Source organism: Astyanax mexicanus, chromosome 18 (genome assembly GCF_023375975.1).
Source record: "Astyanax mexicanus isolate ESR-SI-001 chromosome 18, AstMex3_surface, whole genome shotgun sequence".
Taxonomy (NCBI): domain Eukaryota; kingdom Metazoa; phylum Chordata; class Actinopteri; order Characiformes; family Acestrorhamphidae; genus Astyanax; species Astyanax mexicanus.
This window is the reverse complement of record NC_064425.1, coordinates 32,148,821-32,160,569: the sequence shown is the minus strand read 5'-3', so window position 1 is coordinate 32,160,569 and position 11,749 is coordinate 32,148,821. Positions and strand designations below refer to the sequence as shown.

Sequence of the window (11,749 nt, the reverse complement as noted above, 5' to 3'; positions counted from 1 at the left end):
TAAATTTTCAGCTCAAACAAGGAGAAGACTGATCAGAGATGCAGCCAAGAGGCCCATGATCACTCTAGATGAACTGCAGAGATCTAAAGCTGAGGTGGGAGACTTTTCTCAAATATATCCATAAAAAGTCTTGTTTAAAGTTTGGCACACGCCACCTGGGAGACACACCAAACATGGAAGAGGAAACCAAAATCAAACTTTTTTCGTCCCCCAGTCTCATTTCCACCAGTGACTTTCTAGTAAGTGGTGCTTAGAACACACTTCATAACAGCACTTTTTAGTTATGTAAAATCAAAAGGGCACTCATAGATGGCACTTATTTAGATTCATTAAGATAAAACGCACATCATAATTTATTGTGAAAAGAAGCACTCAATCGCTTGATACCTTTTTACACCCAAAAGGGTAAGCCAATAGGGCACTTTGTCTCATATTCACCACTGTAAATGCACTTTAGTGACACTTTTTAAACCATGGGGGCACCAGGGGGAGTGGTTGCCCCTCCCACCCCCAGCTTGAGTTTACCACTAACTGTTTAGTAAGCGTGGCATAGATAGCACTTCATAACAGCACCCTTTACTACTGCAGGGGCAGAATGGGACACACAGATGGCACATTATTAAACTTTCTTGATCTAGACACATATCATCATAATCAATGTTGTATAACCATGGGGGAAATTTTATACTTTTTCCAAGTAGGGCAGCCACTAGGGCACTTTGTCTCATTTTTGCCGCTATAAACTGAACTTTAGAAGCACACTTTTAAACCACCGGGGCACCAGGTGGTGGTTGTCCCCTCTGCCCTTATCTTTAGTGTACCAGTGTTTCTGGGTGATCACAGAAGTTGCTGGTTTGGTGAAAAAGAGAGAGGTGCTTCTTCCACCTTAAAAGCTGTCACTATATTTTATACAATCACACTAAAATTGGTTTATTTACCTGTGTTTAGAAAATGTTGTGTAGATGTCTGTCATTATTTTTAAGCCAGTCAAGAGGGAGAATAGTAGTGGGTGCAATGGTATAAATATACACTGCCTAGCCAAATAAGTCACCACCAAAAAAAGGTCACACACTTTAATATTTCGTTGGACCACCCTTAGCTTTGATTTCTTTGACCGCTGCACAAATCTCCAGCACATCCCAAAGATTCAATGGGGTTAAGAGGGTTACAATCCATGTGTAAAAATGATGATCTCATGCTCCCTGAACCACTCTTTCAGAATCCTGGCATTGTCATCTTGGAATATGCTTGTGCCATAAGGCAAGAAAAAATCCATTTATGGAAAACCTGATCTATACTCAGTATATTCAGGTAGTCAGCTGACCTCATTCTTTGTGGATTCAAACATACTGTTGCTGAACCTAGACCTGACCAACTACAACAACCCCAGATCAGTTGCTTAGATAAATCCAGGTGGCAACTTTTTTTTGGCCAGGCAGTGTATCACACTTTGGATCTGTTCTGGTAGGACCTCTTATCAGAATTTAGCTTAGGGCCCCATGGACTTTATTTCTATAATGTTACAGAAATCATGTTCCAGGAATTGGCTAGGCCAATGCTTACATTATGGAAACGTTAAAATTCGCAGTAATATCCCCAAAACTAAATATTAAAGCATGGGCTGTGTCTCATTTTGCACTGTACTCACTGTTCAGTGTTCTGTTTGAGGTGTCAGATATTGTATAATGTTGTCTGAATTCTCAGAACACAGTGCATTTTTTGTAGGTGCAGAGATAAAGATGGAAGATGATTCTGAAGCCTCAGCTGCAAATATTGTATAAAAATGAACCTAAATTATTACTCATTTCAGCACTGGTAAAGCGAACAGCTTGTGTCTATTACTGTATTCAGTTACTGTTTGTGTTTCTGGCACTGATGATTTTATATAGTGAAGAATTTAAACTGGATCTACAGTGGAGGGCTAGAGCAGCAGAGGTGCTGAATTGTTTATTGTGACTTACATTTTATGATCTAAAATTATTTTATTTACTGAGATATTTTACTGCGGCAGTGTAGACAGGTAAAGTTTTACCTCAGCTAAGTATGATGTCACAGGAACCGATTATAATTTTATAGTGTGTAAACTGAATGGCATGACGGAGTTGAAATAAAACTGAGGGCTGTGTTATAAAATAGCAATTTTATATGAAAAAATATATACATATTGTTAAAAAAGACAAACATATGGTTACATTAGGATAGGACATTTCTTTTTAATTGCAGTTTTTATTTGTCTGGTGTTAACTGAAATGATGGTAGGGGGGACATGCAAATATGCTTGCTGTCTATGACTAAACACTTTTGTACATTTTTATAAATTATGTTTTACATCATACTGCAAAGATACTTAGTTCTATTAAATCATTAATTAAAAAAGCATTTTGTGGATTCTATTAATTGAAAATATTTAAAAGTAGGTTGATTGAGAGAATCATCCAGCAGCTTGTTATAACATGCTGTAACAGGGTGGACAGATTTACTCAAGTGAGAATATGAGCTGATGAAGCTGGTAAATATTATTGACGTGTAGAATGAAGTAATAAAAGCATTTCTGATAATGACCCAGGTACAGTTGAAGGTAAATACAAGGTACTTCTGTATTTAGTACAGTACTGGAAGAACCCAGCAGTACTCTATTATAGTGTCTCTAGTGTGAGAGAGGGAGGGGCGGAGGGGGGAGTTTGCGCACACCATATATGGACACGCCATCAGCTCGCTGTTCCTATTGGCTGCTGGCGTTTTGCAGCTGCCTGTCAACAAGATGGCCTTCCCCAATAGCTGCTCGAACACCATCAAACTACAGCTGTTTCACGAAAGCACGAACATCTCCGCTCAGACGCGCTGAAATCGCCATTTTCCGGTATCGGGCCGGGCTTGACTCGGTCGGAACCTGGAGCTTCCAGAACTGTAAGAGGGGTCGGGACCCGAGTACTGTACCTGTACCTAAAGAGCCCGGATATTGTCATTGGCCTCGCAGCTCGCAGGCGCCCCGGCCTGCTTTCAGTTCTGTCACTCTTTGTGTTTTTTAGAGGTTTTTATTTGGAATTATTGGACTATTTTGACAGTTATCGACGTGGGAGAGCTGCTGGAATAGAGACGAATAGCATCGCATTGTTTTAAAGGTAAGATTAAGCAGAGAAAGGGCTACATTCGCAAACCCAGCATGCAGAATTCCGCTCCGGGATTTCGTTCCAGCTGCGCGGACGGCTCTGCTATAGCCTACCTGCAGTAGATCCTCTCAGACAGTTGGAACGAAATCCCGGAGCGGAGTTTAAACGTAAGATCTGGATTAGCCATCACTTTAAGCTAAGCTAAGCTAAATGAGTCGTCTTTGACATTTTTGATTCATTAAATTGACGAAATAAAGACTGACAACACGGTTAGGGGGATTGGATGGCGAAATTAAAGCATTACAGGTGCGTATATAACCGTAGACTAATACATTTAGCGTGATTAATGTGCTAGAATATAAAATGTCAAGTCGATTAGCTAACCTAGCTAAAGCTAACAGCTAAACTTCCTCAGGCCTAGACAGGTTAGCTTAAGACGCTAAGCTAACCCTGCTTTAGTTAATAATTTGGATAATTACTAACTAAATAACTAGCTAACCTAGTTAACCAAGTCTGCCTAACTGAATTTTTCACTAATATAACGAATTTAATCTAGTTAACCACAGCTAACTAGGATAGCTTAGCTGGCCAAGTTCCTCCTCCTCCTCCTCTTATTAAGTCCTATTAAATGCAGTAACAGCGCAGTGTGAGCCCTGTTTTGCTAAGATAGCTAACCTAGCCTAGCTTAGCCTAAAGGCCAGTTCTTCAGTTAAATGTTAAATATTTAGAAAATGTTATCATATAATTCTTTATTTACACCGGTGTTTTGATTTAGATGAGGAACTACAGCCCTGTTATCCAAATTACAGGCTTATGGTAGGATATTTATAAGAACAAATATAATATTTTAAGTAGCTAAATTATGAGAATGGTGGTAAGCTAGTTAGCTGTGTAGTTAATGCAGTGTATTTGTGTACGTGTAAATTCCGTGCTAAAAAAACGAATCACTAGAACTGAGCCAGATCTAGCAAATAAACGAATACATATGGTACATAGGGTGTATAAAAGTCATATACAGAAACACAACAGTAGTTTAAGTCGTAAAGCCATATGTGTGGCAAACAAAAAAAATACTTTACTTAGTTGGCTAATACAGTACATAAATCAAACAGAAAAATCACATATATTAATCTATTATATTTATATATAATAGCTGAACCAAGCTGAACTGCTTTAATTTTTGCACCAGAAGTGGCATAAAGTTATTCAAAAGCAGTGTGTAAGACTGGTGGAGGAGAACATGCAGAGATGCATAAAACTGTGATTAAAAAAAGGGTTATTCCACCAAATATTGATTTCTTCAATCTTAAACTTTATGAATATGAACTTGTTTTCTTTGCGTTATTTGCAAAGAAAGCTCTGTATCTTTTTTTGTTATTTCAGCCATTTCTCATTTTCTGCAAATACATGCTCTAAATGGCTATTTTTATTTGGAATTTGGGAGAAATGTTGTCTGTAGTTAGAATAAAACAACGATGTTCTTTCACTTAAACATATACCTATGAATAGCAAAATAAGAGAAACTCTTCAGAAACTGAAGTGGTCTCTCTATTTTTTACAGAGCTGTACATATATTTGTATTTATTTATTTCTGTAATATATTTAGTTTTCTGGCAAGCTAAAGTGCTGGAGTTTTGTAGAGGGTGAGCAATATATAAGCCGATGACTACAGAATAATCCCTAGAAAATCCAGAATTGCACAATATGAACAAACACCAGCTCATTTTCTCTAAAATAGTTTATTGGAGTAACTGTCTCTACTGTCCAGTGAACCTTTTTACTCTGGATCTCAGCAGCATTGTTGTGAGGTTTTGGTTACATTTATCATCAAGATATCCTCAACTCTCCAACATATCCCAGAAGTATTGTTAAAACACCATAGTAAACACAGTTCCACTGCTCCACAACTTAATGCAGTAAACGTGTCCACTAATATTTAGACATAGTGTAGGTATGAATAATGTTGTAGTTTAGTGAAAGAAATGGCACGGAACGTATCTGTCATCAGGTTTTTAAGCTACACCTATCCAGAAATGACCTGTTACTGTTGACTCTGTATTGAGCAAAAAGAGTATTATCCTACTTTTTTTATTTAGCGAGGCACACTGCAACTGTGAGTCATTAGCATTTATAAAAAGAGTAAAATAAATTGTATTTATGACAATAATAAACAGTAGTGTTGCAACTAATTATTAATTGACCTTTGACATTGTTGCACAATAATATATTTTAATGCTTAAGAATGTTGTAAAAGAAGAAGAATTTGTTTGTTTGTTTGAATAGTTAAAATCATCAGTTAACAATTAGTTATGTCCGTACTAAGTACTGTTTTCTGTCTATGATTGGTTGCACAATATACTGTTTGAACCTCTTCATTGCAGTGTCCATGACCACAATAGTCACATTGCACAATATGCAATTTAGGGTACTATGATTGTGGTGCCCTAATTTGATTTTAAGGGCTTAACATATATTTCAGGTATAAAGTAAAAAATCCTACCAAAAGTGTAGGGTCAAAATAAAGAAACGCTAAACGATTTTTTTTCTGTTTTTAACGGGCCCATGGCAGAAACAAAAGGCAAATTAAACTTTACATATCATCCCACAACACCCTTTAGGAAATTTTTTACCAAAGGTAGATTATTTTTGATTTATCATATCTTTGATACACTTAGTGCATTTTTTTATGATTTAATGATGTTAAATAATTGAGGTCTAGAGAAATCTGGTAATAGTTATTTTTAAATATTGCAATATGTATTTCTGAATAACAAAATATTGCAATGTCAGTTTTAGTAAATATATTAAATAGGCAGCTAAACCTTTTAAAACGGTGTATGTCTGAGATTACCCAGATACTTACAACTGCATTTTTACATGTCTGTATTTTAAATACAGTGAGCTGTAGGCTGTGTTTACAACAGAGTACTAACATGTTAGCTTTATGGTACTAGGGGTGGGTTTAAAAATAAATATTCCCATTCAAATCGATTATCATTTAAATAATCTGATCTTGATTTATATAAACCTAAGATTGATCTAAAAAAATTTTCTGTTTTTCTTCTGGCTAAGTGTCACCGATCTGCAGCTGAAGACCAGCAGCTCTAAATCATGCTGTAGCTTTAGAGATGCTAAGCTAATGCTAAGCACTCATTTTATTACTAAAGCCTGCTAGATAAACAAGATGAGTAGATAAACAAGATGTTTAATTTTTAGTAATGTGCATTAAGACTTCGAAAAAGTCAGCATTTGCATTTTCCCTGAGTTTTTTAAATGCCTGAAATGCAACGACAGTTCCACTTAGAATAAAAAAGAAAATCAATCCAAACATTTTATAATAAATTCAAATCTTTTTCAGGTTGTTTTCTAAGACTAAAGTTGTGTGGAAGTGTGGAAGAATCACAGCCGAGTGTATGTTTACATCACATCTGCACTTTTGTGATATGGACACATTTATTAATAATAATAATATGATAGTAAAACAACATTAATGTACCTGTAATCTTCGGTTCTTTTTTACTAATATGTTTAATAATGGTCGGGTGAGTGTTTCTTGTGGTCACATTATTTCTCTAAAACTAAACCTGTAGCTGAAAAATTGAATAATGAATAGATATTATATCAGATCCAATTGAAACTTGGGAATCTGAATCAGAATCAATTTTGTATATCAGTGGTAATGATACTGGGTCAAAAGTTGCACACCCCCATTAAAATTATTGAATGTAGCGTTACATAATTATTTACATTTATTTTGTAAATATAATATTTTTATTGAGATCTTACCTAGTTATCTGTATTGTCCATCTGGAGAGAAACATGATAATTGAGCCTTTTGTCAAAAGACCTCTGGAAATTGATACCTTTGGTTAAGAGTTTTGCCAACATGTCCCGCTGTCCCATCTTCAGCTGATCTCACAGCTGTCATTTAGCTGTCATAACCATGGAGCTCCCCAGCAGTAACAGCTGTGCAACTGTGTATACATGCATTTTGTCACTGCTGACAAACCCTCACATCTCCAGAGTAGCAAATGTACTGGAGAAGGGAAAAGACCTTATTTCTAGGTGTCCTATCTTTACATTCCACATGAACCTGAATATTTTAAGCCAGAAAATGACAGATGCAGTATCTAACCAGAGCATTATATATCTGTAACAGAACACTGTTTATATTTATTTTTATTATTTTATAAATAAAAGGCATTTATAATATTTTGTATCAATATCTGCAGAATGTCTTATTGTATGTTCACAGGTTGTCTAATGTGGTATAAAGACGTTAATCAGATTTTCCATATGAATCTGTAAAAGTTGTCGTTAACTTGATAATATGGTTGGTTCTTTGATGACATGGGAAATATGACATCTCTCTAAATATTAATAATAATTATAATAATAATATTTTCCTGTTAATTAAATTTGACTTTATTAAACTTTGAATACAGTATTAAACACAGAGCTTTAGTGAAAGTAAGATGCACTGTCCACAGGTAACTAATTGATTATTTGGGGCGAAAACTGGCAGATTAATAGATTAATTCAGTGAAGGCCTATTTTTTTTGTTTTTTTTTAAAGATATCATATTTTGTGTCTCACAATATCTCTGTTTTGATGTGGTGTTACAACCGAGTATACAATAAGATTATATGGATTATATAGATATATATCAGTACAGTGTATTACTGAAAATACATGGAATTGAATAAATTGACGTTAAATGGGTATCAGGTTGTTTATGGTAAATGTTTTGCTTTTCCTAACTCTTTCTTTTTTTTTCCCCCTCAGATTAAAATCGTTGGAGGGGGCTGTGGATCTGAGAGTGAGAATGAGTGGTGAAGTACAAAAAAACTGCCCTGCTTAGTGGCAGATATGCTTTTCGTGGGCTCACAATGAACCGTGACACCTTTTCCCACATTCGACTGTGGTGCCCACGTCCATTCGGCACCTACTCTCAGAATAAGCCATACAGCAATGGCACGATCGGCGGAGGGACGACGTCCACCCTCTGTAAGGCCGATGCCGCCGGCTGCACCACCATAGAGGCGGACGGAGTATGTGAGGAGCACAATGAGGATGTAGACACTGAGAACACCCCGCCTGCACCACCCTCCACCCTTCTGGTTCCTCCGCCTCCTGCACCGCCCTCCCCTTCATCACAAATGGAAGATGGGAGGGTGTTGCTGGACACATGGTATGTGATCAAACCAGGAAACACCAAGGAGAAAATTGCCTTCTTTGTGGCTCACCAGTGCAGTGGTGCAGGTATTCCGAGGCCTAGTGCCATGAAGGTGAAGGGAAATTGGGGCACTGACTGTACCAAGGCGAAACGTCGCCGCAGATGCTCCTCTTATGACCCCCCTGCGAGAGCACAGAATGTTACCTCTGAATTGCCTTCAGAGCCCAGCCCCACGGAGGACGGAATCGGTGTGAGCGAGACCGACCTGCTCTCTGTTGCTGAGATGGTGGCCCTTGTTGAACAGCGCACCGCAATGGCCCTGCAAGGCATCGTGTCTCAAGGACAGACGACTTCCACAAACACCAGCCACCAGCAGCATACAGTCCTCCAGAATTCGGTTTCAGATCCCTCACCTGTTGTGTTCCTTTCAGAAACCACTCCATCTGCACCAGCCTCAAAAAATGACTTTGAACAGCAGCAGCAGGAGCCCAGACGAGTTGCTCAAGCTGTTGCACACTTTGAGTCTCAGCAGCAGAACATCGACAGTACGATACTGCGGCCTCAGATCCACGGCGCCGGGAAAGAACGGGACTGTTCTGTTGACACCGGCGGCAGCGGCCAAAGCCATGGTCGAGGTGAAGTCAGGATCGCGTTTCGGGTGTCTAGTCTGGATCCTCGCTCCCAGTCTGAGCCCGTTGGTCGTTCCAGATGCATGTTTATGAGCTGCGGGGCTGGAGGAGGGCAGGCTGGAGCGAGGGCCAAAGAAAAGATCACGTGTGACCTCTATCAACTGGTTAGCCCTTCATCTCGAGACCCAGGTGCCATCCTGACTGGCTCACCAAAGTCCGATTCCTTAGGAGAAGACATCACCGAGCGGCCTCCCTCCACAACCCCCGACCCTAACCAGGATCACTGCTCTGGAGAAAAGAAAGCCGTGGCCCGAGAGCGAGTGACCGGATTCCATGTCGAAGTTGTGGTCACCGGTGCTGTGGACCAGTGTGTCTTCTACGGTAAGGACAGCACAGAGAATGTCCAGGAAGAGACTGTATGCTTTGCGATGCCTAGTGGGGCGAAACCAACTGATGCTTCGGAAGACCCCCCACCCGGCCAGCTGTTCTTCTTACAGACCCCGAGTAGTGCTGAAGAGGAAATCGGTACCGGGGTCTCTGGTGGAATGTGCTCTTTGGATTGTGCAAATAACAACGGGCCAGTGGGAAGTGCGGTGGAGAGGCCGGACAGCCCGATCGGCAGTGTGGAAGATTGTGCGGATAAATCACTCTGCCGCCTCTACCGTCACGTCTCTCACGATTTCTTGGAGATACGTTTCCAGATCCAGCGGCTCCTGGAGCCACGGCAGTACATGCTCATGCTTCCGGAGCACATCATGGTCAACATCTTCAGCTACTTGCCCACCCGTTCTCTAGCAGCCCTTAAGTGCACCTGCCACGACTTCAAGGCCCTGATCGAGACCTACGGTGTACGTGCCACAGATTCCCGCTGGAACCAGGACCCACTGTACCGCGATGACCCCTGCAAGCAGTGCAAGCGGCAGTATGAGCGGGGGGACGTTTCGCTCTGCCGCTGGCACCCCAAACCTTACCACCACGACCTGCCTTACGGACGCTCGTATTGGATGTGCTGCCGGCGCACAGACAAAGACACGCCCGGCTGTAGAGTAGGACTGCACGACAACAACTGGGTACTGCCGTGCGACATGGTTCAGGCCCGCGCCAAAAGAGACGATGGGAGGTAAAGGCTGGAGAACGGGGATTCTGGGTTTCTCCTCTCCTCGACTCTTAAGGCCTAAACCTCACGCCACTGTAATATTTATGGTCGAGCTCGCCTCCCCCTCTCAGCTTGTTAACCTTGCTATCATGTCAGTATCAGTTCTTAGCAGTGCACCGTACTTAATTCTGACTCCCGTAATTCGCAGACCAGCGCTCTCGTGTGAATACAGATGCTGATTTGAATGAGGTTACAGTCTGCTGCTGCATGGGACTAGACCTTTACATGTATTCGTGAATCGGTTAGAAATTCTTCTGGCTTGGCAATCTTTTTCTAAGACCAGCTCTGAAGCCGAGCTCTGAACCGAGTGTGCAGAAGCTGCGGGCTTTAGGCGCCGACTCGTCTCGTGAAAGTTTTTCAATTCAAATGTACTGAGGTGGGATGTCAAATTTTTTTTTTTTTGTTTATTTTGTTCGTTTGCTGACCCTGGGGCAAAAAAGAGCAAAATGATGTCACTTTACAATTACCTGATGTCACTTTGTAATCAACAGTTCTACTGTTTTGTGTGTTTGGTTTTGTGTTTGTGTGTGTGTGTGAGAGAGAAAGAGAGAGTTTTATCTTTTATTTCTTTTCCTTCCTTTGGTTTCTGAGGGCGTTTTTGAAACTGAAAGCATTACTGAAGCAAGTCTTTGGCTGTGTTCACACAGCAGGTAAAAGTGGACCAAATCCAATGCTTTTCGTCACATGTGGCAAAATGAAAAAGCATTCAAAAGACACACAAATCTGATTCAGACAACTGTGACTGTCTAATTAGCCACATCAAAATTTACAAAAATTACATCAAGGAGAAGGAAAAAGAGGAAAAAGCAAGAGCTGTTAGGAGAAGAAAAATGGGTGACAGTAATGAGGGAGGGTTTTAGTAGCAGAATAACAACCTCAAATATTTCGACTGATGTCTCTGTTCAAATAATGTAAGGATTGCATCGCAACCGCCCTGTTTTTAATTGTAAGTCCTAACTAGGTATTAGACACAATGCAATGAACTTGAGCGCAGTTGTCAAATCACAGGACATGCAATGTTTTTGTGCAATGTCAAATTACCTTTTTAAAGCTTTTTGCTGCTTAATACAAAGAAAAATATGCACTGTTCATAATTTACATGACAATATCTAACAGATTACAGATTATATCTACCCAATACCGTTATGTTACTCTAATCATTGATGCACAGATTGCATTATTAATTTCATGAAATGCTGAGTCATGTAAAGATTTCTGCAAAGATTTGTGTTAATTCCTGTATTATTTTAATATATATAAGGCAGAAATATAAAACATTGCACTTTTTTACAATATCATGCAGCCCGATTTTGACCAAATCAAAGAAAATAGAAAAAAAGGTATGTGTGAACAAACTAAATTGGTGATAAAATCAGATTTGGTTCACTTTTTCCTTCCGTGAACGTAGCCAATATTTTTAGTCCAGTTTTCTTCCTCGCTGGCCATTGGCTGGCTAGTAGAGGGCAGTATTTTGCTTTCTGTGGGTGAAAGAACAACACCAAGTTCCAGCCTTATCCCCATTCATTCTGCTCACATCAATCTGTACAGCTCTTTCAGACAAAATCTATTGTTAATGCTGATCCTTTGGTTTGGGAGACCGTTGTAGGTTTCACTGTCAGCTGATGCTATAGGGAATTTTTGCCTCTAAAGTAAATAAAAGTTATTTAAAACTGGAATC

The 11,749-nt window shown here is 39.7% G+C and overlaps 1 protein-coding gene across 1 annotated transcript; it reads left to right on the top strand.

The window, feature by feature from the left end:
* Positions 1-2,728: 2,728 nt before the first annotated feature.
* Positions 2,729-11,747, top strand: fbxo46 (F-box protein 46). Its single transcript, XM_007234523.4, has 2 exons — positions 2,729-3,122; positions 7,896-11,747. Exon 2 carries the CDS (start codon positions 8,000-8,002, stop codon positions 10,037-10,039), a length of 2,040 nt encoding a protein of 679 aa, XP_007234585.1. The 5' UTR covers positions 2,729-3,122; positions 7,896-7,999; the 3' UTR covers positions 10,040-11,747.
* Positions 11,748-11,749: the final 2 nt, after the last annotated feature.